Here is a 26,686-nt window from a genome sequence, read left to right on the forward strand (position 1 = left end):
TCCCTTGCTGAAACCAGCAAGCACACCTTCAGGAAAGAAATTTTTGTCCTAAAAATCAGCTGACATTCTATCAGTCATGGCTTCTTCCTACTGCTGTTCTTTTCCTCTCCTCTGTATGCAACTCCACTTCCCTTTTCCTTCTTCCATTTGGTTTTCTACCCAGCTGTGTGACTCACTGCCCTGTTCCAGCTGTCCCACTCCACCTCCACTCGTTAGTACGTCCAACCACACACACCTATGTTCACTGTCTCACTTCACCATGGCCTCAGGCACACACACAGCAAGTCCCCATCCCTCCAGGGCAGGAAGGATGCTGTTGGGGTTGCACAGCTGTTCACTCTCCATCCTTGCTTTTGCTGCCTCCTTTCCTGCCTTATCCCCAGCCCTGGGGCATCAGCAGCTTTGGTCAAGCAGCATGGTATAGCACAGCATCGGCCTGTGTGAGGAGGGGGAACTACAGCAGAACATCGAGCAAAACCCACACACAGCAGCAGTCTGGGAATGCCAATCTGTTCCTTGTACAGCACCAGCCAGGTATTTGTGCATGTATGAGAGTGTACAGGAAGCGGGATGAGGCAGGCAGCCAGGCCTCAGATCTCCCTCTATAACTTAATTTGTACAACCAAGAGAAGCAGACATACTAAAACACGAGCAGACAGACAAAAAAAAGTGAGATCAGTGCAGCAAATGGTCTGTCGCATTTGCTGGGCTAGGCAGAAACCAAAGCCAGGCATGGACTATTTGCTAAACACAGCACATCAGCGCTCAGTGACTCTTTTGGGGGACAGGCTGAAGGGAAAAAGTTTTCCTTCAGGTTTTGGCTTGTTAAAGTGTTACAAGCTCAAGTGGAAATGATTTACACCTGATGGATGCGGCGCTGCTGTTGGACCAATGAGTTTAATGACCTATGGACACGGAGAGTGAAGCCCTAAATAAATCACAACAAATGAAAATACTGTTAGCAGTTTCATAATTTAATGAAAAAGTACTTGTAAAAAGGGGACATCTGAAAAAGACCGAGTCCATCTTGGAAAATTGAATATATATATATATATATTTATATATATAAAACAAAATGCAAAAACACACAAAAAAAATAAATCGACAAATAAGGTTAAGAGGTAATACTTCAAACAGTTAGCCACCGAACACACAATAAAAACTAGCAAATGCACTTTGGGAACAATACTTGAGAACTACACAACCAAGGGCTCCTTCATATATCTATTAAAATCACGTAAAAATTAGCAAAACCATTGCCCAGGGATGAATAACCCCGGAAGAGCAGAAACATTGAGTTTTGCTGAAGCACCATTTTCCTCCCCTCCTCCACACGCTGCTGGCCACAAAATGACATGAACACTTTGCTCACCTCCCATTGCAAGCTCTGTGGAATTTCGTGACCAGGAAGAGGATTGCTAATAAATATCGAAGGAGAACTTAGAGAATCAGAACTGGATCACAAATGAACAAACATCTGCTTCCTTATTCTGAACGGCCCATGGCTTAGAACGCAAAGCATTTCCCTTTAAAATAAAATATGTAGAAACCTAAAATGCTACTGTATATTTACACCAAAAGAAATAATTTTGAAGATACAGCTCTAGAAAGACAAATTACACAAATATACATAAAATCAAGAAGTGGGAGGGAAAAAAGAAAAAAATAAGATGCGTGAAGCAAATAGATTAGAATTGCCAACTATACTGGGTTGTATTTTTTTTTATTATTATTTCACTACAGAAAAGTCCTCCAGCCCTGACCTGCTAGTCCTATTGCAAGTAGAGAGATTTCAAAGGTTAAACCAAATCTAAAAACGTTGCTGTAATTTCCTAAACAATAAATTAAGATGATGAAGGAAAGCAAGCTGTTGTTTGGGTTCTGCATAGTCATCTTTACGCGGGGTGTGAACCTTCCTAGACAAAATGAGCCCTCTAGGGACAGAGGGTGCTGCAGATGGCTGGAACGTGCAGCATGGCTGAGAACAGCGCAGTAGTTTTGCCTGGAAAAGAAGAAATTTGTCTCTATTCAAACAAAAAATCCCGGATCACATAAACAAACCCGAAAGGGTTTCCCCTTGTTTCTCACTTCCTCTACACTGGTTGAAATTTAAATACCAGTTAACAACTGGCTTTAAAGCACATGCAAAAAGCTTTAGTTTGGGAAACAGCAACTGATCCAGAGGTTGAAAAGCAGCTTAATGGAAGCAATAAGTTTTCAGCAATAAAAAACATACTCCAGATGATGACTGGCTAAAATTTTACAGTCCTAGATGCCAGAAGCAGGGCTCTTAAGCCCACATTTAGGCAGCTAGGGTTGAAAATTTGTGCCTACGTAAAAAGTTTGGACAAAATTATTTCTAATTCAGCTTATTTTAAAAACACCAGGTACAAATACCTCTGGATGTGAAATCTCAATTTCAAGAGGAACCTGGCATCACTGGTGATTGCCTAAATGTAAGTGTCAAATAGCATTTTTCTTTGAAGTAGTACATCTACTTTTGTAAACACTATCCACAAAATTAGCCATCTGTACTTGTTAGCTGGGTAAAATATTTACAAGTGCATCCCACAACAAGCAACTATGTACAGAGATTAAAAAAAAGCTGAAGTACTACAAGTTGTATATTTACAAAATAAGCAAATTATTGTGAAGAGAAACACAACCCTCAGCAGGAGCGGGGAGCAAGGGCACAACAGAGGTCAGCAAGTTTGGCAGCTCCAGCAACACCTGCTCCAACTTCCACAAGGAGCCTGCAGACACCCCTGCGGCTGGAGCCCTCCTGCAGGACAGCAGGGGACCGTCACTTAGTAGTCGCTTGGGCCTGATCCAGCAGAGCACGCCGGTACGTGCCTGGGGAGCTGAGCCCTGAGTTCTGGGAGAAATCAGCAGGACTCAGCACGGGAGTAACTCCAACACATACCTAAAGTGCCTTGCTGGATCAGAGCCGCACTGCAGGTGCCATAAGAATGCGGTTTCAGTGTCTCCATTCGCGGTTCCTTGCAACGTGCCAGAGCAATGCAAGGGCTTTTCTAATGCCTGTCCACCACAAGATTGACATGAGGTGGACATCTGGCCTCACACACGTGCTGGCAAGGAGGAAGCAGTTTCCTGAATTTACGTAAGGATCAACCACTTCGTGCTTTCCCAGATGTTCAACTCTAACAGAACCCATCAATTTCTTCGTGACTTTGCAATAGCTCGGTTAAGCTTGCAAAGGCTGCAAGCCAATTCACAGTTGAACAAAACTACTCTGATTTCACTCCCCTTCCCATCTCCCGCTGCAGTTCTTCCTAACGTAGCTCCTGTGCTGTTTTCTGGAACCTGTGGATGCTGAGCTTTGCACTGGTACACCAGAATACACAAAGGCTGAGTTACCCCGTGGGGGCTTCTAATCACCTTTGTACCGAACTGTGAGAAATCATATTCTTTTTGTTTCTATTGTGACACTCTCTTCCAAAGTCCTTATTTGGGCTTTCTCTCTCTGAGCTACTCCGTCTTAACCTCATTTGCTCTTTATTTTCATCGCTTTCTGCTTCAGAGTCACTCAGCTCCAAGTCGGGACAGTACCCATCATTGTCCTGGTACGGAGCCCCTTCGAGCGTCTGCTTGCTCCACAAGCGTTCTTTTGCTGTGAGCCTTCTCGTTGGCTTCTCACAGCACCGCAAATCTTCCGTTGTCCTCACCAGGCTGTTAGTGGCCTCCTTAAAGGACCGACTAAAGTGTTCAATGGTGGATTTTCTAAAACCACTCTGGCTGGCCAAATGAGCCGTCAGCACAGACTCTTGTTCAAAGGGCGTCTGGCTGGAACTGTCCCTCTGGCTCACGTCGCCAGTTCTGCCCATCAGACCATTGGATTTGGCCACCAGCCGCGAGCCATCCTGCTGCAGCCGCCCATTCCCGATGGAGGACTGTCCGTGCAGAGCAGCCTGCAGTGCCAGAGGCTTCCCTGATGGCTGGCCCCGGTGGAACTCTGGCACCTGCACAAGACCGGAGTCCTTCGCCTCGCCACGAGGCTTGCCGATCCCTCCTGTCACAAGCAACCCATTACTCCTGGTGTCGTGCTGATACCTGGAGTAAGATTTGGCTTTGATTTCAAATGCTTCCTTTGACATCGGCACGCTCCTTTTGCTGTAAACAGTGCTGTTGTTGTCAGGAGAGAGCGGTCTGTTGCCTGGCTTCAGCGAGTTATTTTTGCAATCTCCTAGTGCTGATTTGGGCATTTTTAACTTCAGGGTGATCCTGGGAGGTGGGTAGAACAGTGTGTTCTCTAGTGCACTTGTCAGGGTATGGCCTGTGTGAGAAAAAGACGAGGGAGCAGAAGATGAGAAGACTTTCAGAAGAAGAGGTAATCATTTCTTTACCTGTAGGGTTTTGCAGACTATGAGAAGGTCGTTCAACAAGAAGCATTTGCAAACAATTACTGTGAAACTATGTTAGGACAATAAAGAGAAGTCAGGCAACTGTAAAGAGCTCCATATCACTTACCAGCTCAGCATTTAGGTACGCGTTTTTAGAATTTTGATTAAAAACAATAACGTGCCCTTTCATGGGGCTTTAAGCCAGTGAATTGAAGCAGTTCTGAGACATGACTGAAGTAGTTCCAACAGAATTATAAAAAGCTCACATCCAGCTTTGGATTGAGAAAAAACAATGCTTCAAACTGAGTTGCACTTTGAACTTAGTTCAGTTCTCCGCTTTGTTTTATAAAATTCTCTGTTTTTTTTCCCTCTCTTTTCACTCCAATATATCAGTCACTGTGATATAATACGCTTGCATCACCATTGCAAAATAGCTATCAAAACATTCTAACAAGCTTTAAAAAGCACTTGGCTTTGTCTCAGTAGACATTTCTAATAAAATTTCATTACAGAAAACCAAAGTGCTTTAGAGTACTGCTGCCTCCACCAAGTATTGTAGAATCATAGAATGGCCTGGGTTGAAAAGGACCACAATGATCATCCAGTTTCAACCCCCTGCTATGTGCAGGGTCGCCAACCACCAGACCAGACTGCCCAGAGCCTGGCCTTGAATGCCTCCAGGGATGGGGCATCCACAACCTCCTTGGGCAACCTGTTCCAGTGTGTCACCACATTCTGAGTGAGGGTGTGTCCTAGTCTCATCCGAAACAATTAAAAAAACAAACAAAAACCTGTCAGTACTAACAAAACTTATCCATGATCCATGGTTCAAGAATAGTGAGAAAACACAAAGCTTTTGCTCTAAGTTGGTTATGGAAAACACAATAAGTATCTTGAACAAACATCAAGATTTCTATTTCACGCTGCAGAAGCAATTACCTTCCTATTAAAAAAAAAAAAAAAAAAAAAGTTGCAATGTAATATATACTCTTTCTAAATCATAAAATATCCCAAATTGGAAGGACCCATAAGGATCACCGGGTCCAGCTCTTGGCTCTGTATAAGACCACCCAAAGTTGTGTCCCTCATTTCAGGACACAGATTTAATAAAAATTAAGGGCGGGGTTTGTTTTGGTACTATTCACTGTTAGAAACAAGAGTGCTTAAACTCTTTTTGAAGGAAGTTTAGTAACTGCAGACCACAAGCTAAGAAATGCCCCTCCATGACGCTCATCAAGTACTCAAGGCAATGTGAGAACAGCAATTCCTATCAGTCACTCTTCTCTTCTGCCTGAAGAAATTAACTACAGCAAGCAAAAAACTTCTCAGTTGGAGAGCAGAGCTTGCTGTGGGCAAATAGTAGCATGAAATAGCAGCCCAACGAAGCAAAAACCTAGAGATCTCCATCGGTTTGTTTCTGCTTCCTGGGTGTCACAGTAATTGGAAACTAACTGGCATATGGCAGGAGCATCTATGGAATACGAAAAGATTCAACTCAAGATTTTAAAAGATCAGTGTTTGTGGATGTTGCTGAATTAATTAATCGCATATCCAAAGAAAGTTTTTAAAGGCAGCTGTCAAACATTAAAACACTAAGCAGAAATCTAATGTGAACTTTTTTTTCAGTTCGTTGTAACTTATAAATATTTTACATTCATATGATTACCTGCAGCAATTTCCTGATTAATGAGCTGAACTTGCAAATTGAAGACCTGTTCATGTACTTTACTGTGAGACAGCTTCAGTTTCTCTCTCCTGCTTACCATGTAGCAGAGATTTCTTACCTGCAAAAAAATAACAGACTCAGTATAAAATTAAAAAAAAAATAAAAAATCCTGACTTAGGGAAAATATTGGATCAACAACAGAATTACAGACACATTGTGAGCAAAATCCCTTGGCAAACACCTCATGAATGTTACTGAACATATGTAACTATGAATATAAAACAAATCTTGCTTTTTTTTTTTAATTGCCAGTTTACTGAATGCCTTGAATATGTTTCATGAGATAGCAGAATGTATTTTCATACATTCTTCATATAGAACAGAAAGGGAACACAAAATTCCAGTCAAAGGAAAAGAACATGATCTGCAGCTTGCTTGTTTGAAGCCTACTTCCACCACACATTATGCTGGGCATCTTACTGCAGTCAATACTCAGTTCTCCCAGAATTTCCTTGCAAAATGTTTCACAGAATGATTTTTAACAGCTAAATTTGTTCATTTCTCCTAGGATTACTGTTACATTAGAAAGTAATACTTTTAACAAAGCTACTCAATAGAGCTGGCACGTTTGGACTGGAATTAACGTGTAAATCACCCCTAAAAGAACACTGCAGCTTCTTGTGTATTTGAAACATTTTTGTTGATTCATTCAGCAGTTTATTTTCAGACCCCACTGTAGTTCCACATATTTCTGCCTTCACTGTTGGAGTTAAGAGTAATATTTCCACCTACCATAACGGAAACAGGAAGAGATGAAGAAAGTTGAGATACAGACCTGAAAGAGCCTGCAGAACACAGAAGCAGCACAGGGACTGGCTGAAAGATACTTGCCATGTGTACTTCCCCCCAGCACTTAACTTGAGCTGTTCAGAAACTGAAGCCTCTCTCCCCAGAAAGGAAATTCCAAGATTCCCAAATTAATTTTCACCCAAATACATATGTGAGTTGGAAATCTTATGGTGTGAGAAATTCAGAAACTTTGAGATAGATTACAAACTACCAAGCCTCTCCACTCAAAGTAAATGCATCCATTTCAACACAGTCAGATGTAAACCAACCACTGATCAAACAAAAAGGAAAAGCTTGAAATGCTTCATTGAGAAAGCAAACAAAAAAGAAAACCTTCCATTCAAAGCATGTTATGTATTTATAGAATATACATACATAACATATTTAGGTAGGGACCAAATTCCTGCTCCGGATTTTGCTCAAGGACTCCATCTTTTCCGAATACTGGCTAGCTGATAATATGGTAAAGAGCCAAGCTGAATACTGGTAAAAAGATCGTTTCCTTTTTACTCTACTCAGCAAAGCCACAGGCTAGGCCTGGTGGGTTGTTTACCAAAAGCTAACTAACTGTAGCATCCTGGGCAGCTACGTGCAGGGAAAGTGTCCAATTTAAGAGCATGAGATGTGATTCAGCCTTCCCTTACCTAGGGCAGGCTGACAACAGCACACTGTCAAAGAAGGGAGATGAGTAAGGGGCCTGAATCAGATGCCACAGGAAGCTGTCTGAGCATAAGCCAGCATCTTTCTTGGTGCGTGGAACCAAAAAGCCTCTACAGTAGTTAACCCAGGACTTCACCTAATTGCCCTCTAACTATGAGGGTGAGAAGGTCTGCTTCAAGTTTTTGTAGAATCGTAAAAATGTTAAATCACACTCACCAAAGAATACTTGGTGCTTTACCTAGGCAAATTCAATTTACACTGAAATCAAAGAGTCAATGCTCAAGTGCGTCCATGGAAACAGACGTGTTACATTATACAAAGGAGAAACCTCTAAGCAAGGCAGGAAGCGTGGTGTTCACAGTGGATCTCTCATTGCACTGAAAAACGACAGCTCCCGAAAGTCTCTGCAACATGCAGCGTACCACCAGAATGGAGTTCAAGTTCACCTTTTTATTATTATTATTTCATAAATCATCTCCCTGTGCTTCTCTCATCCCCAGTTTTGTTTGGACAAAGCTGCTACTCACTTGCACATCGTTTTTACCAGTTAAACTCTTACCCTCTCTAGGTCCTGCCTCAAATGCATGAACATCCTCATGCGAGTATGAATGCTATCTTCTTTTGGCTGCACCAAGCCATTTTCTTCATCCTCCTTGGGAGGAAACAAAGGTTTGTTAAAGTTACTTTTCCGCTTTAGTTTCCAGTAATTGTAGATGAAGTCTACAGCAAGTTTAGGGAGGCCCAGTTCTGCTGAAACATCCTCCACTTTAACTAGTGAGTAAAACTCTTCTTCCAGCTCCCGGAGTTTCTGGGCTCGCAAACTGGTTTTCTCACTCTCTGTTTGCTTCTGATCTGTTATGCTCTTGGGATGTTCATCAACATCAGGCAGCGAATTCTGTTTGTTCTTGCTGTGCTTTAGACAGTATGACTTGAATTTGACCTCATCCCCATCATCCAGGATAGTCTTCATCTCTAAGCTATGCTCAAAGGCACAGGTGACATGAAAGGCAGTGATGCAGCTTTTCACTGAACACTACAAATGAAAGACATAAAACAAGAAAGTCACTAAGAGTAGTAACAAACTAGGAAAAAAACATAATTACGTGAAACTTCATCCCTACAAAACCAGATTTAAGTACCCTGAAGAAGTCAGCTGATATTTCTAAGTCAGAGTCATGTGATTTGTTATTTTTCCATCTGTGAACAGCATTCAGTGAAAAGATCAACTTCTGATCCACATATTAACAGTACTTATCTCAGCCTCATTCAAAGGAAGGCAGTTGATAGAAACTTCTCACTCACTACGCTGGACTGCTCAGGGAACAAATTTGTTAGCAGCCAAGATGATATGGATAGGGAGCTATCCAACAGTTGTCTTCATTGAAGGAAAATTCAAAAACCTTAAAACTTCCCCATCTCGCAGACTCAAGAGTCACAGAAAGACAAGTACATACCTGAATGCAAGCACCGGTTTTCAGTTTGCATAAACTACACACTAAAGCCCATCGACTTGGTGGAATGTGAGAGACCTTTGTGATCGGCTCCATCCTTTCTGGGCAAGCAATACTAACCTGAAAATAAAAAACAGCATGGAAAGCAGTTATCAAGGCAATAAAAACAAGCTCTCCACTAATACCAGAAGTATGACTGCAAGTATGACCACCATTTATCTCATTCAGAGATCTCTGCGTGCTCATACTTCATAACAAGTGACTTGAAGAGATTCCACATGAACAAAACAATATTGTGGAATGCGATTAGTTTAACCTGGTGGCTAGAAGTTGTCATTTTTCAGACCATTTTAGGCAGCTACAGCATGCCTTGTTATGAACCATTTAAGAGACTGCAGCAAGCGATAGCAAAGTTTATTCCCTTTCAGTTCTGTCCACCTATCCACTGTGATAGAAATTTATCAGCTGCCTGCTGTCCAGATTGGGAATATGGACATATAGAATATGGGAATTACAGACTGTCCTCTATAACTTGAACACCAAAACAGATGAAAATTATCTCCTTAGTCATCCCCAAGATGCTCCTGAGCAACAGGATTTATCCACGGGCAGAACAAAATTAGTCAACTCGGAGTGATCAACATGCAGAAGTGGGTCAGTAACCAAACGGCACGTGGCAGAAGACTTACAGAAATACAGTGCTTAGCCTAGCTATAAAGATCTCCATGCTTCTTATGGGCAATTCACCTGTTTTGCCAGTGGTGGGATAGGGGTCTCTTTGCAAAGGTACTTCAGCTATCACCTCATGCACATGTTAATTTTAAAACCTGCCCAATCCCTGATGAAGAAAAACTTTGTTTCACCAGACCTCCTCTCTGAGGCAGGCATATCCAAAGATAGCAATGCTACCTTTATCAAGTTTGAAAGTCCAAGCTGCTATTCTCAAACTGAGTATTTTTGACACTCTCTCTTTCCTATCTTTTTCACTGTTTTGATCAACAGACAAGTAGGTGAGAAAGCAAGCTTTACAAGAGATTACTCCATTATTTTTGCATTTTAAAAGGTTGATTAGTAGTTTGTAAACCAATGACAAAAATTGACTCCAGTAAGATTTGTTATGTAACTTAAACCAAGCCATATTTTCTGGAATATGCCAAGGTCAGCCAGTGTTGTATGGCATTCCTATTTAGCCCAGTGACAACTGTGTGCGCCCATCCCTGATCTATAGTATCCAGGAGGCCAGTAGCAGCTGCACTCAGCCTTCTCTTTGGTCAAAACCAGAGTCAGAAAAATTCTTGGGAAAAAACAACAGGACTTTGCACCTAAAAAATGGGGAGGCAGTATGTAGTGTCCTCATCAGCTAGAGATGAAAAATAATTTCATTTGTTGAGGACTTCCTATAAATCAGCGGGAAAGAGACAAAGCTGTCCTTGAAACTCTTGAACGGTTCCACAAATTCAGGTTCAGCAATCTTAAATGGCAAAGGTAGCTTTTCTGCTTCCAAATTGACCAATCCAACTTGACCCGGCTAAGAACAGAGCTGGTTACAAGTTGTACAGGTATTTCTAAAATAACATTGTACAAACACTGACCACAAATCTTGTTTCAGTTACTAGAAAGTAGGCAAGATTTCCGTTGGAAATTATGGGGTTGCACTAATTTGCCATGTTGCCAATATTCCCTTCAAAAAGGAACCAGAAACTTCAGTGATTTTTTTCTGTAGGCAGTTGCACCAGCTTTTCACTGTGCATACCAGCAGGAGTTGGAACTCACACATATCTTCTTGTCACTCTCTGCCCCTTTTCATCCTCTCCCTGCTCCTTCTCCAGAAATATTTGTTAGAAATATTGCCCATTCAGCTTATAATGCTGCCTGTTTATGTTACTCCACTTTGTAAAAACACAAAGAGGTGCTTAGAGTCAGGTGCAGTTTATTTATACTGGCCTCGTGCCGCCTGCATGTTTCTAACGTTCAAAGAGAGGAGTCAAAGCAAAGCCTGTTTGAATTTCACTGTTCATGAGGGATCCAGAGAGCACAGAAGCCAACCTTTTCTCTTCCCAAAACCTCCCATCCCGAGATAGAAATGACCGCCTGCCTTAACACATAGCTTCTCTGTTATTTCTTTATGTTGTGTCCGGTTACATTTTGTCTGCCATACTCTGAAGAAGTAGCAGTGGGAGAGAGTGAGAACAGCAGGCTGTTGAAGCCTGCTCTCTCCAATTTACGCACAGAGCTGACATCTCTGTTGTCACCCTGCTATCTGCTGCTCCACTAATGGCCCGCCACCAGCAGCTGTGTGTTAGCAGGCAGTGATCTGCACCAGTGGCTGGGGAGGCACCCCAGCAGCTGGAGCACAGCCACTCACAGCAGCAGCTGAAGGCGGTCATTTGACAGTTCTGCAGCTGTAGCAAGGAAAAATTACTATCTGCTTCAGCCAACAACGCACTGACCGAGGGAAGATGTATCTGCCATTGGTCATCTAAGGCAGATAAATGAATTTTAAAACAACGTAAATTTTCTTATGTCAAAGTCTCTCCCTTTTTTCCAAGAATATCTTTTAAGAAATCACGGAAGAAGAGACACATTCACACTAAGAGACAATGCTGGCAGAAGAATAAAAAGGATAAAAATCAACAGTGAGTACACTTTGTGAAGTAAAAACCTTCAAACGTCCCAAACAGCTCAGTGAGGGTCAAGACAGCCTTCCCACACCATTACTTCACAAGGAAAGGGAGGCAGGGAAGAAACAAAACAAAACAAAGCATTCTAGGGAGTGCTGAATATATTGGCGATGGGAAATACCTGGTGCAACTGCCTACAACAGTGCTAGCCTACATTTATGAACTCAATCAAATCCTTCTTGGATCTTTTACCACAAACATGAGCATGGCCCATTTTCCTCTGCACTCTGCCTTGCTCCATTTTGTTAGGGGAGTAGTGGGGAAGTGGCAGTGACTTTATTATTTGTTTCTTTGTGGGGCATTCCAAGGGAGTAAACATTCTTCCATAAGGTATTTCAAGGTCTTGAAAACTCTGTCCCTTTCTAGTCCCCTAGAGCACATAAAGCCATGGTGTCTCTCCAGATAAGAACCCAATGTTTTAGCAGAGATTCTCAAAAAAAGCCAGGCTTCTCTGGTGACAGAATTGTAGTTCATTTTGTTTTTAAAAGCACCAGGTGCAGAAGAAGAGGCTGAATGGATCCAAGAGGCATTTCCCACCTCTCCTGGCAGATGCCACCTCCTTGCTATGCCTGACACACTTGGCATGGGCACAGAGGGGAGGAGGTGCCTGAGGCCTGGAGCCATCGACTGGGCTGTGGGAGCAGCTGGATTCAAGCTCTCCCACCTGGGCAACTCTGCTGGCTGCCCTCCCTCAGCCGGAGGGAGGTGAGCAGGTAAGAAGGCAGCAGGTGCTCCCTGTCCTGTGGTCAACTGCTTTCCAAACCTGCCAGTTCATCTCCTGCTGGGGAGAACATCAAGGCAACCACATGCAGAAAGGACCTCTTAGGGAAACCAGTCTGCTCAGAACTAGGACAGCTTCCAGCCAAGACACTTTAGAAATGCAGGAGGAGAAGGCAGGAGACTTTTATTTATTTATTTTAATCTTTTTTTTTTTTTTTCCCTCTGCTCCTTTCTCCCTGAAGGTGGATGAGACAGCAGATCTATGAGCTGGCCTGAAGGGAAAGCAGAACTGCAAAGATAAGCCCACTGACAACCAAATATATGCCTGGCACAGAGCTAGGAGCTGCACACTGCATCAGGCTGCCATATTAAAAAGCCATCCAGAATCTTGACATCTTCTTTGTGAAGTTTTGCAAACGCAAGGCCTGGCTGCTTGAGAGCAGAAGGTTTGGGAATAAGGCATCCTTCAATGTCATGGTGGCAACAGATGCGGCTGCAACCTCACACTACGCCTTCCACTCTAAGGGATCTGCGGATCTTACCAGAAAGAAAGCACAAATATCATTCTGAGTACAGAATTAAACACACAGGTCTTCTATACTTGAGTGACTATTTCAATTTACAGAATTATAAATGATGCTAAACCTCATTCTAAATAGAGGAAATGTAAAGTTTCATTATTAAGCTCTATATATGAACACAAGCATCAATCTAAACAGTCCCTTCTTATAAAATATAACATAGAAGAAAAAAGCCTCATCTCTCTACCATTCAAAAAAATGTCTGATTTTAGTGCAAAGAACTTATCTAGAAATATCTCCCCATCTTAGAATCCATCCAATATATCATAGAATCATATAATGGCTTGGATTGAAAAGGACAACAATGATCATCTAATTTCAACCCCCCTGCTATGTGCAATATATATCATCCAATGATGATATGTGATGTATATCATCCAACATGCCTGGCTTTTTGTCTCAAAAAAAAAGGACGTATTCAGTGCAAATTATACACTTAAGTGAGAGCACACAAACTGATCAAGAACTAAGGGAGACAAGGATGCTGCAGTTGTGCAGCGAGTACTGGCTTACATCACTAAACCTTTCCAGCAGGTCACTCAGATCTCATAATGACACCATGAAGAGACTGCAGTAAATGGGGAAGGACAAAGAGATTAATTAATTAATGAACATGAGCTGGACTTTCTCCCAGTCTTCAACAGATTCTGCAGACTCACCAGAATAATGCCCATGCAGATACCTTTAATCATGAGAATGTGAAAAGGCAGAGGAAGGAAGACAGAGAAGGTGGAGTAGGAGATTAGAATACAAAAGAATGAGGCAGAAATTCAACTTTACCTCTGGAATCCAGAGAGCACAGCTCACATGTGCCCACTTGGTCCCTGTCCTGGTGGCTTTCATTGCACCTCCTCGTTTTGGACACAGGAGGCACTGAGGATGTATTCCCAGAACACAGGTGCGGCACAGCCAGCTCCCTTCCGGGACTTTCAAGATTCCATAGCATGCCTTGGAAGAGAAAAGGGATTGAGATCATTGCACTGATAGCATTTTACATCCAAACATTAATTCTCATATGGCATGAAGCTTTCAAATTCTAAAAGCACAGTTTGCCCTTTACTTAATCTTTCTCTAATTTCTTTACCTTAAAAGGAGTCAGGTGATCAAAGAGGTTAACAACCTATTAAAACAAAGCCTTTTCAGGCCAGTTTATTTTTAAAACATGTCTTGGTGTTATTTGTTCTTGTATGAAACAGCCATTGTAACTGAACAACACTAGTATTACAACCTTCACCTTTGCATTCAGTGTCTTTTTATGTTTCAGAAGTAAAAAACAGGCATCTCTTTAAGCTCACAGTCTTCTACTGTTAACACCTTTATGCTCTAACATTATTCTAGTCAGTTGTGAAGTGATAAGAACTGTTTGAAGATTCCTTCCTGTGACATTAGATTACTTTTGTGGTTACAGTTCTAAGAACCATTTGTGACTTCAAATATTTATATATAATATTGCCTCAAAAATTACAACAGTATATACTGAAATCATAAGGTTCTGCTTTTTATGCCTGTTTCCCTGAGGCCTCTTAGAAACTGAGAGATTTATTAACTTTTGCTAACTTTGAGAATAAAAAAGTAAAAAAGAAACTTAATTTTGCTTTCTAGTTCACGTTCCTAGCAGTTCTTAATGGCTAACTATACCTGCACTAGACACATCCTGCTGTGTCTAGTGCAGGTATTCAACCTGCCCATATTTGAAACCATTGGTTGCCAAGGTGCAACTCCACTCAGCTGCCCCCAATAAAAGCTTTATCAATAAAGCAGATTTCAAAGGAAATAACACCATTCCCAACACATACCAGGGAACAGTAACATTGAAAGCCTTGAGAGAAGAAGATTATTAGCTATAACCCAGTCTCTTAGATTCAAATCTAGTACAAATTCCCCATGCTTGCTTTCCCAGCCTTCTGGTTATAGGATCTTGGTACTTAATGTGAAGAGATGACCAATACTGCACAATCATGCTGTGTTGGGAGGGAGGGTGAGTTCTCTGAATGAAATCCTGCGTTATGAAAGCATCAAGTCAGACTAACCCAAACGTTACTTTCACGTTTGGCTGTTGTAAAGGCCCAACAGGGGGAGCTGTGGTCTAAATTTTACAAGTGATTTTTATTTCCTGTTAAGTGTTACATTCTCACCAACACTTTAATATTACCAATGCAAAATCACAGAATCGCAAGGTTTGGAAGGGACTTCTAGAGATCATTGAGTTCAAGTGGCACTACACCAAAACATCACTTTTAGGAGGCTGAAAATGGACATATACCACTTCCTAATTCAATTCAGCTAATAAGTGGAGGTGATCTAGACTAGCAAACCAGTAACTTAGCAATCTGAGCCAGCATGAGAGGGCACTGTGAGGGAGGAAACCTCTCCCACTCCTCTGCATCTCCAAGTGGTGTGCTGACAAACAGACCTTAGGCTGCTTGGTGAACTAGAGCCCATTCAGAATAAAACCTGAACTGATAAATATTTTTAGTTGGTTGTTTGCTGCTATGCTTTGTTAGGATTAGCTCCAGCCCAGCTTCTGCTGAGCAGGTCCAGAGCCTGTGGCTGGGGAAGAGGCAGGGTTAGAAGGCAGCAGGCCATCAGCTCCAGCTCTGCAGGCAACCCCGAGCCTTGTGCTGCAAATTCCTCCATATTTTCAAGGGGCACAAGCAGGGGCTGCCTCTGGAGCCAACAGCCCAGCTGTAAAATTCCTTCTCAAACAGGATGCACTAAAAACCACAGGGCTCAAATCCACTTTAGTTATGAGGATACCTCTGCCTGATGAGACTGAGCTTAGTTGGTGCAAGGTCCTGGCTACACCTGAAACACCACAAACATGAGCAGCATTCAGACCAAGAGCACAGCTCTTGCAGGTGCTTGTGCCCTCTAAAAAAAACCAGTCTGTTAAAGCATCTATCCACGTGGTTTCAAGTGGCTAAACTTGGAGCCAATTCACCAGTCAACTGAGGAGGAAAATGCCCCAGCTGCAAAACAAATGATCTTTTAATATATAGGCTGCCAGCATTCTCTGGCCTGTTTATTTACAAAAGCAGATTTACCAAGGATGTGGAGGGGAACTGTTTATGCTTGTAGAGCAAGTATTTGTAAGTCCAGACAACGCTTCACGTTACAGTTAGACTACACAGACTATGCTCAGCCATTTATCTGCTGTAATTCTCAGAGTACAAAACTTGAACTTAGTATTCTATATCACCCTTTGTATCCAGAGAATCACAAAGGTCTCCAAATTAACATTTAATACTGATTCAAATTCCACACTTGCCAAGCTAAACAAAGATGACAGGACAGTGTCAATACTTCTGCAGGCACTGACCTGATGGACGCAGATATTACACTTGTCACAAAACACCATATCGTTCCCATCTTCACTGTCAGGAGACCGACACACATCACAGATGACATCTTCATCATACTCTATACCCAGACCTTCTTCAGTCTCAATAGCGTGATTCATATTCTCATGACAGTGTCGCTCCAGCACTTCAATAGTTTTTTCCATTGTGTTTTCATCCAGAGGCCCGCATCCTACAATGCAGAATAGGGAAAAAGGAAACAGAAAACACTCAGATGCCTCTGACCAAGTCTGAGAGGCAGAAAAACAGCAACTACTGCAGTACAAACGTTACTTACATTAAAAATAAATGAATCTTTTTTAAAGCTCACTTGCCAATATTACCTTTACCTCATAAATACAAATACAACTACTGGAGTAAAAGTTTGAGTTGTACATAAGACTACATGTTGAAAAAAGCACTACAGCATAAAAGACAGCAGCTTCTATAACTTCTTGCTTCTCTCATGTAAGTCTGCCTCCAACTCCATCATTCTAGGAAACACTGATGACTTTCAACATCATACACAATGTTCTTTATTCTGAAGATAAATCCCTTAGCAAATAAAACTTACCAAGTACACTTTAAATGTTATGAAGATACAAAAGTTGCCATCACTCCTTGAGTGGCCAGCACAATGGATATGAAAGGAGCTCTTATCCATTTCTTTTTATAAAACAGTAAATAAATGCACTGTTAGCAATCCATGGCACCCATTTACTTGAACACTATGCCTGCTATTCCCATTACCACTAATCAAATGTAGTGTAAGCAGATCTACTTGAAAGGATTTGTTTTGAGATTGATCCTCAGCTTGAAGCTTGTTCACTCTACAATGTTCACAGCTACAAGAAATCTCAAAGTCACATCCCCTCAAAAACGTCAGTCACAAATGCTGCCATCGTCTACTGTACAAAATTTATTTAGACTAGCAAAGGGACATCCATGCAGCACTGATACCAGAGGCTAACATCACTGTAACTGCTGGATTATGTACAAGAATACATGTACTAATATTGATTTCTTGTTACAACTGATAAACAATGAGATGAAAAAGATAAATGATTGTTGATACGAAGTGCCTGTTATTAAACTGTTTTCTCTAATGCCAGGATATTTTTTCAATCCAGATTAGGTTGCTCAGAAACATCTTTAGTCAAATCTTGAAAATCTCTGTGGATGGAGACTCCAGTCCCAGAAAAGCTTTGGTTTTGAGAACAGCACCCAATATGGTTAGGAAGCTTGTCCTCACACCCGCCTTTAATATACATCATTTTGCAGTGGAGCTCTGTCACGAGCTCCCTCCTTTACCATCTACTTATTTTCCTGAATGCCTGGATGATCATTCTTGGGCTTGGAGGAGATTATCCTTAAAGTTTTGCTAGCTCTCTCCAGCAATTTCACCCTTCAGAGCTACCTTGCAGCAGCAGATCCAATCCAGCAGTTCCCCAAATAAGCAGAAGATTGTTCTCCTTAAGTCCAGGACCAGAAGGCTTCTTTCTCTCCTTGCTCCCGTCGAGATCTCAGTTTCCACTATTTCATAGCTGCTACAGCCAATGCCAACACCAATTAACTCATCCCAACTAGTTCTTCCTTCTTCATGAATAACAAATTCAGGAGATGTCAAATAACTCTCTTTTTTCTATCTGTCCTTCATCAAGAAGCTGCACTCATCCATGAAGAATGTCAGTCAAACAGGCTATCCCATCACAGCTTGACTAATCCAGCAGCAAAACCTAATTACTCCTTTAAGAAAAAGGCACATTATAGCTCCTCAGAACTCTGTATTTTGCAGCAATAATATGCTCAATTTTTTAAAATGGAAACATCTGTTTTTCCTATGCAAAATTTTTAACTTTGAAAGTCCTAAAACTAATTCCACCTGGTGTTGGCTTTTTCTCTTCTGTGTCAGTCTGCAGAAGTTGCACATGATTTTGGATGTGATGAAGTTTTAAGGCACAAAAGGCAAAACAAAACACTAACTGAGCTAGCAATTCATTTTCAACATTCTATAGCTTTGCCATTTTTGTTAGTGCTTAAAGATCTTTAAGAAATCTCCCAACAGAAATTAACAGCTGCTTTAAAAACCAGAATGTATTGTGAATTACCCATTTCGGTAAGCTCTTCATTTAGTTCCTGGAGCCAAAAGATGTCCATCTCATCCAAATCATAGCGACACACAGATTCTGCCAATTCCAAAATGTTGATGTAACCTGGTTCTGTAGGCTCTTGGCTGGAACAGTGGATATACTTCCTGGGTCGTGTATACAGTACTTCTTTCACCTTTTCTGCGACAACCCTACGTATGTAAGGTAAAAAGGAAACACAAAGTTGGCTACAGCTTTTTAAGACTCAGCCTTGAAAGACATAAAATATTTGTTATCAACAGCATTTCACATACTTTAAGTTAGTCAATAAGTGAAGCCAAAGTGGGTAGACAGGATTCTGTAAATGTCATCTCTTCACATAAAGTATGTTAAGGTTGGCTATGTATACAAAATCATTTTTTAAATGCAAGCTTGCACATAATATTTTCAATTTAAGAAATGCTACTAGAATGGTGATATGAATGTTCTTGAAACGCACAGAAAGTATTATGCACGAAACCACCTATGATCTTGTCAACTGATGATCTTCAAGACACCAGCTTTCTCAGGAAAAGCTTGATTTATTCTGCTGCAGGCTGTGGGGGAGGGAAGAGGAAGATGCTTGCTCTTCATTCGGGTTAAATAGTCTACCACTGTTTTACAAATGACACTTTATCCATGCTGCATAAGTATTATTTTTGTTCTGCAAGAACGATTCTGTTGCCAAGTAAAAATGTACAGTGGAAAAACAGCTAAAAATCATCCAGGAAGTAAGGGAAAAAAAACTAGTGTTTTCAACCTTTCCATTATTTTGTGAGATAAAACTTGGTGTTTGCCTAGTACACTAGCCTATGGGAATGGAGAGACTGACCCCAGCTAGATAAAAGTCAACCTTTCTCTGCATTTATTCCAAGAGGCCCTGCATGTGAAAGGAAGCCAGGGAGATACCGAATGGAACGGTGCCATGCATGAGAAGCTCTGCATGCCTTCCAGAGCTAGCCCTCCCCAGCACCAGGAGAAAAAAAGCTGTGGGAAACAAGGCAAGAGGAAGAAAGAGGGAGTAGGCAAAAGTCAAGCAGTATCCCACATAATTCTAACTGGACAGTGTCTTTTCAATGTTAGCACTATGTTCTTCTGCCACTCTTCTCCACGGCTTCACGTCACTTACTTTTTTTCTTGTTCTCTTGTGAGTTTTTCTGTTCTCTGGTCCAGCCAAATCTATAGCAATTTTTTTCCTCTAATGTAATATTGCTGGTATGAGATGCAATATATTTATTTCAACAACTTGGTACTGATAATAGCCTCAGTGGAAATTAGATTATGCTGGCACAAGCACTTTCACTGGACAGTTCATTTATCTTTGTCTCAAAGCCCACCCTGGCACCAATACTTCCATGTTACAACACACACTTCTACCAGAAAAGGTTGCAGGACTACACTGTTATATTTTCCTGGTCTAAGTACAACGTGAGAGGATGAAAGATCTATCTCCTGAAATTGAGATCACTGAATACATATATAATGCTTACCAGCTATTTGTAAAAGAGAAAGCAGAAAGAATTAAAACTTTGGCAACAGAAACAAAAATTACATTACACAAACAAGTGAGTAGCTTTCTCAGGTATCAGTTATTACTACTGAGTGGCTTCATCTTACTTTATATAGGGAAGCCTTACAAGTAACATGAAAACAACACAAGATTTGGGTTTATGTTTAATTTAACTTCCCACACAAATGAGAAAAGTTCTATCCACGTGATTCAGGAAAAAGTAAATCCCCTTTTTAAATTTTAAATGCAGATATTTGTCGTATACAACAGAACCAGATCTGAAATGCCACAGAAATGTTTTCCAAATTGGTTTATTTGGTTTAAAAACAAGCTTGGAGGCTGCTGCATTTGAGACTTAACTATAACAACAAGGAAATGCCAACTGCATTTAGACCACCACTTTTTGACAGACCACCTTCTTCGAGTTGACACTCTGCACACATCTCTATGTCTAATTGCTGTTACCTGAGAGATGGCTGTGGAATTGTTTCTGGACTGGCTGGAACTTGGACTCCTTTCTCCCATTCCTGTTTCCACGTGTCCGCAAAGACATAATATTCATCGGGGTTAACATGGTGAGAATCCGGTAGTTTCATGGCACTAATGAGATCCTTGCGGAACACCTGCAAAGAAAACCCAGGGAAGAGAAAGGCTTGAGGAAAAAAGGTTGCCCAGAGGAAGTAGTAGATGAAGCAGTAGATATTTTCCTAGTTTGTACTGAAACAATGCAAATTCGTTGATAATTTTTTGAGGACTGCCAACACACAAGTACATTAATGTGCAGTATGACATGAAGTTTAAGCTTCTTGTCAGAACCATGATGCTGCTCAAAGTCTAATCAGAAGGAAGAAGGTTGTTTCAGGTAGCCAAGATGAAGGGGAAAAGAGGCCTGTACCTAGTTTACTACTTGTAATACCATTTTCAAACAGCTCATTTTACTTGCCAGTCTGCATGCTTTATCCTAACTTAGGTACAAGGTAGGATATGTATATACATATATTTCCTCTCAGTTAAGCTGCCTTTAATTGCCATATTCTTCACAGGCTAAGAACACTTGCCTTGGCAAGGTTGATATATAGGCACTTGTTCATCTCTAAGCCCATCTGAGACGTTAGTGGTCAGGATCTACAAGATCAAAGACAAACTGCTGCCTCTATCAAAAACACAAACTCTGCATTGCTCTGTACAGCGATGCTGCTGCTGCAGAACAACCCAGCTCAGAATCCTTTAGCAAACCTATCAGGTGAAATATGCAATTGCATATCACCACAAACCTATCCATGACAATCCTCTAGCTGCACCGATCAACCTTTGGTTTAAGAAGATTATGTTTTTAAGAACAGAGAACCATTATCAGTTGTCATAAAGCTTACTTAATGTAAATACCTGTCAAATAGAGGTGCATGAAATTTAAAAAAAAGGGCATATGAATCCCTCTTTTGTTGCTGTTTGATTGGTTTTCATTGTCGTTATTTTTTTTTCTCTCTACTGATACCTTGTACCAGTTTAACATTCATTAAAACAGAGCAGTGACTGTGGCTCGGTGTTGGTGAGATGTCACAACTAATTAACTGTATTGTCACAATGAGAAATCAAATCTTCAAAGGGTAATAAAATGAAAACGGAAAATACCCCTGCAATCAGCTGTGGAAGGCTGAACTCCTCCTTACTAAATTTGGTTTTATAGTGAGAATAGTAATAAAAATACTTCAGAGCCAAATATCTTAATGCACCCTTTTCAGTTTGACAGCACCAGACCACTTGATGTCTACTGCAAAAATTCTCAGCTGTTCTTGGAAATCATCAAGTTAACTGCTACTAAAAAAAAAAAAAAAAAAAAAGGCACTATGCTTTTAACTAGAAACAAGTATTGCAAGAGGCTGCTGGTAGCTTGGAGCTTAAGGGTTGCTTCATTATACAATACAGCTGCATCACTCACAGACAGTTGGGAGCTCAACCTGAGAACTCAACAAGCAACCAGCAATCCCCTGAGGCTTCTGTATTTACCACTAAGGGGTATCTGCTTTGCTTTACATCAGACTGCTTACTGCAACCTTCTGTCTGCAGCTTTTTAGGTTTTAGAGAAAACAAGAGCGAAAGTAGAAAGACCATAAGCACCCATTTTTATCCAAGCAGCATGCCTACATGTCAAAAATAAAATGTGATGTGTCCTACACCATTTAAAAGAAATTTTCGTATTCTTTGCTATAAGTAGAGCTAGGTTTATGAGGAAAACTAAAGTTCCATAGAAAATCCATGAGGAAGAAATAATCCGGTGAGAAATTCTATGACTGGTTTAATCATTAGAAAATATATTCCTCAAACCTTATCTAAGGTAAAGCATAAAGCACTTTTACAAACTACCTTTTCAATCACTGAGGAAACACAGGAGAGGCTCATAGCAAACCCAGTGTTTTTCAAGCACTGAAAGAAAAACGCTGTGAAAGGCATTAGTATTCCAACTACATCAAACTACATTGCTTAGCAGCAAATTCATCTTCTGATCATCCATTATGTATGTGAACTGTACCATCTCTATTTTTAAAGCACAAAACCTGTGGAGCATGAACTTTTTTTTCCCCTATGTCTGACCAGTCTAGTACCATGTAAGCAACACAAAGTTCTCTGCTTCAGATCGCTACAATTTATAAATATTGGTATCACTGAAGGTAAAAGATTTCATCAATATAAATGTAACTGTTGAAAACTTAAGAAAAGCCAAACTCAGCTTAGATTTCCTAACAATACTTTCCTTGCTTTTCATGCTTAAGTACAACTGAGTGTTTCCTGCAGACACCTGGAATTGTCATAAAGACATCCCAACCTGTAGCTCATCTCATTTCTCATGTCCTCACACACAGCCAGTCTTCCAGCAGGAAAATACACTCAGAGGACAATGTTTGAAAACATGTGTCTTTATCACTTGCTCTATACTGCGTTCTAGAAGTAAACCAAAACACCCAGGGGACCCAAAGAGAGCTTTCTTATCAATCAAATAACTTTTTACTCCAGCAGCCAGCCCCTAGGCTAAGGTCTGAGCCACTCAGTGAGGAGCAGACACACACGTTCAAGATTTAGATAGCCAGCTTTTCCTCACAGTTGTGTCTTTTTGGACTCTTATTGCATCCACAAGGCACTGGTCAGTCCTACTGACAGCACAGCCCCTCCTCTTGGCAGCAGCCACCTTTACTTCCCCAGTTAGCCCACACGGCTGGTAGCAAACCAAAAGCAGTTGCACTTCTCAGTGTACACAACACACAAGCCTTCAACTCTATTTCAGCACACAAATCGAGAAGAACTGAGTAAGGAGCACACCTGGTCTAGGCAAGCAATGCCCTCCCATCCCTCTGCTAGGACACATGGCACTTCATGAAGAGGCCCTGGCCAAGGGGAGCTCCGGCACTAGAAGGCGGCTGCTCACGGCCGGTGTGCACACAACAGGAAACTGCCCACCCGCCAGAAGCTTCCGCAGAGGTTACTGTGTGACAGGGGGATTGGTTTTACATATTTTTAGCAATTGAAAGTCCTGCTTAGCACTCAACTGTTTGTTCTGAATTTCTTTTCATTTAGCTGCCAGGAACTTCTAAGTTTCAGCTGAGAACGGTGCAGCAGTTAGTCTGAATGAAGTCAATGAAAACAGTGTTCGCTTGTGTCACAGAAATAAAACTAAGCATTTCATTAAGAAACTATAAAATATTTTTCACACTTTAAAGCTGAGACTGAAATCTAGAAGAGAAAACCTTGCTCTGTGGTCTAGTCAAGCTTTTTGCTCTGCAGTAAAGTCTGACAAGATTTGCTCAAGCAACAAGAACTCAGGCACCTCTAAAAGATGCACTGCTGTCTCTGGGCCTTTAAAGCCTAAATCCTAAAAAAATCCTCCTTAATAAGCACTCTCTGCTCCTCCACCAAGTATTTACAGTGACACTGTGGAGCTGTGGATGGAAAGATATGGTTCACGTGTCATGTTTGTTTTTCAGGCTAAGTCCTATTTGGAAATTATGCTAGAAGAGCACGTCCAAGGAAAATGAAGCTCATAGAATCAGAAGTTTGTAAACGCATCACCAAAAGCTGTCTATGACTTCAACATGAATCAATATACAATCTTCTTCACACGACCCTCCCTCCTGTGCTGACTCTATGAAAAAATCAATTCTGTCTAACAAAGAACATCGCTTGGAGTGCAGTATCCTTATCCACTAGAGATGTGATGGAGGGTACAAGTAATGCTGTAAAGAACTTAAGTGAAATATTAGCATCCAAGACAGAGAGCAAGTCTTCACCATACAACAGCCTTCTACAGCCTCCATCTTCAGCAAGCAATGCAAATATTGGATCTGTACAGAACTTCAAGAACATTCTGTAACCAAGCAATACAAATCTAAAGCCACATTTTGGGAAAATAAAAACCAGATCAACAACAAAATTCCAATAAACTGCAAAAAAACCCACAATAAAACAAGAGTCAGAGACTTATTTCAATTCTCTCCTGTAAGCTTCTACTGACACTGACCACTCACCACATCCTGCCCAAATGCATGTGGTCCAGGAGAACAGACTGGATCATCTCTTTGAAACAGCAATAAAAATGGTACTTCTTGTGACGTTGAGCTTTTAAGCATCTGACCACCTATTACTAAATTCCACGATGATAAGACTACCAGTGGGAAGCACACATCAGAGGTCTAACTGAAGTATATGTCAACCACTCTGTTTGCTGTCACAATCAAAGCAGGATTTCTGCTGGATTGCATCTAATTGCTTCGTGCTAAGGCTTCCCCTGGTGCCTGGCAGAGCCCCTAAGGAGTAAGCAGCATTACATTTCATTGCCACATACTTGCTACCTAGAAACAGAAGACCCTGTCTTCTGAGACAGAAACATAAAATACCCATTTTTAAAAGGCAGAATGCCATCCCCCTGCCCTAAGTCTGCCAGAAGAGTACCATCAGAAATACCCTCAATATCCTCTCTAAAAAGAGAAAGCTGAAATGGCTAGGATCTTTCTGATTTTTGCATCTCCTTTACGACCCAGAAGGCCAACTATGAAATTCCAGTTGCCAACTACTCATACAACAGCAGGCATTTTCTCTAAAATGTACAGTAAACTACATGTGAGTTTTTCATCTTTTTGATTATTTTTCAAATTCACCTTCAGAAGAATGTTTTACGCTTTTTTATTCCAAAGCACCAAAGCTTATTCCACCACGCACCACCTCCAGCAAAAAATTAACACTTACAAAGCAGCAGTTTATACCCAAAATTACCACATAAATAATAACATGGAAGCTAAATGGTACTAAGACCTATTACACGTTTAACATAACCACATCGTATCTGAGCACAGATAGTCTCATCTAATACATCTAATCTTCGTACAGATGTTTGACAATGTCTGCCAAAGGCTGCCTATCTACTGAGAATGAAGCTGCAAGGTGCCCACCACTTTCCAGAACTTGGTGGGCTCATCTTCCCAAGGTTGAATTATTATTGTTAGTACACTGCAATCTGGGCATTAAGTTTCTGAATTGAGGCACTTTATTAAACAGGAGTATACCCTATTACAGACAGGATGAGTTGGATGGTTTGTTTTTTTTTTTTTTTTTTGTAGCAAAGCAAATCAAAAGCAAAATAATTTAAGAATGAAAATGAAACTACAGTTCCAGGGATATATACTGACTAGACTGAAAAACTAATGTTAAAAAAGCTAAGGCAGACGGGAGTAAGTGTAGCATAAAACTTGGGCTTCTCAAACATCTCAATAATAAATCCTAATCTTCAAACTCCCACTCCCAAAAACTATTTTTATGTATCATCCAAGACTCGAGAAAATGAAATATTGCACCTTTCAATGGAGCAGCCACAAGTCTTCTGAGCCTCCTTTACAGGTGTATATAGGAAGAGTCAGGAAATCAGACAGTAAATCAACCACACCTAACATCAAGTCTCTGACAGTATTATCTCACGAGCCAGAAAAATGTGCAAGAACTGTGTAAGAACATGTCAGGTTTTCTTCAGATATAAGCTTCAGATTTGGGGATTAATCCTAACAATCAATTTTTCAAAATGGTATTAATTAAACAGATATTTAGAAAAATCTGTACTCGTTATCATCTGTTCAATTCCTTTTATAATCATGTTTAATTCTCAGTCTCAACAACTTCCTGTGGCAGATGAGCTTCACAGTCTAATTATATGGTGCACGCAAAAGGATATCCTATTAATTGCAACAGACTTCTTAACTTCTGGCCTCGTTCATATTATCTTGCCCTTCCCAGTTTCTCCGCCACAAAGACAGGCAAGACTGAAGCTCTACCTCTGCTCTCTCCAGACCATTTATACTTAACTGCTTTGCCTACTCATCCAGTTCCAAAAGTAAAACAGCTCAGCTTTCTCACAAGCAGGCTCTTCCATGCCCTTATGCATTCTGGTCACCCTTTGCTAAAAGCAAAAAGATCAAAAAAAGCCCAGCAAGGTTGCATTTGTCATTTACATGAAAGTACTGTATGTTCTTCTTCAAAATCAACTAACCCACGCAGGCTAAAATGGAGCTCATCAAAATGCACAAGGCATGTTGACCAGCGGTCTTGAGAAGGCTGCAAAGATGACAGAGTTGTTAAAGTTAATTCAGAATCTTCTAAGGTAGGCGCACGCAGAAAGGTGACAGTCTCCTGTTCCATTATGCATGGCATACGCCAAGCAATATGATTTAATCACGGTGTCCATTCATTCACAGAACAAAAATGAC

General features: G+C 40.9%; 1 protein-coding gene across 13 annotated transcripts in view; it reads right to left on the minus strand.

The window, feature by feature from the left end:
• Positions 1–975: 975 nt before the first annotated feature.
• Positions 976–26,686, minus strand: part of JADE3 (jade family PHD finger 3) — a 62,114-nt gene continuing 36,403 nt past the window's right edge. For 11 of the 13 annotated variants that reach the window (XM_090126545.1, XM_090126512.1, XM_090126488.1 and 8 more), the window contains 8 exons: positions 20,409–20,566; positions 18,416–18,606; positions 16,289–16,500; positions 13,750–13,917; positions 8,991–9,107; positions 8,096–8,569; positions 6,028–6,145; positions 976–4,294 (listed from right to left, as the gene is read on the minus strand). In XM_090126545.1, coding sequence (XP_089982671.1) covers positions 3,396–4,294; positions 6,028–6,145; positions 8,096–8,569; positions 8,991–9,107; positions 13,750–13,917; positions 16,289–16,500; positions 18,416–18,606; positions 20,409–20,566 — 2,337 coding nt within the window. In that variant the 3' untranslated portion in view covers positions 976–3,395. Of the gene's footprint in view, positions 4,295–6,027; positions 6,146–8,095; positions 8,570–8,990; positions 9,108–13,749; positions 13,918–16,288; positions 16,501–18,415; positions 18,607–20,408; positions 20,567–22,307; positions 23,507–23,860; positions 25,547–26,686 lie in introns of those variants that run through there. The other 2 variants (XM_031596169.2, XM_090126556.1) reach the window with 2 other exon arrangements.

The sequence above is a fragment of the Phasianus colchicus genome, chromosome 1 (genome assembly GCF_987193195.1).
Source record: "Phasianus colchicus chromosome 1, bPhaCol1.hap1.1, whole genome shotgun sequence".
Taxonomy (NCBI): Eukaryota; Metazoa; Chordata; class Aves; order Galliformes; family Phasianidae; genus Phasianus; species Phasianus colchicus.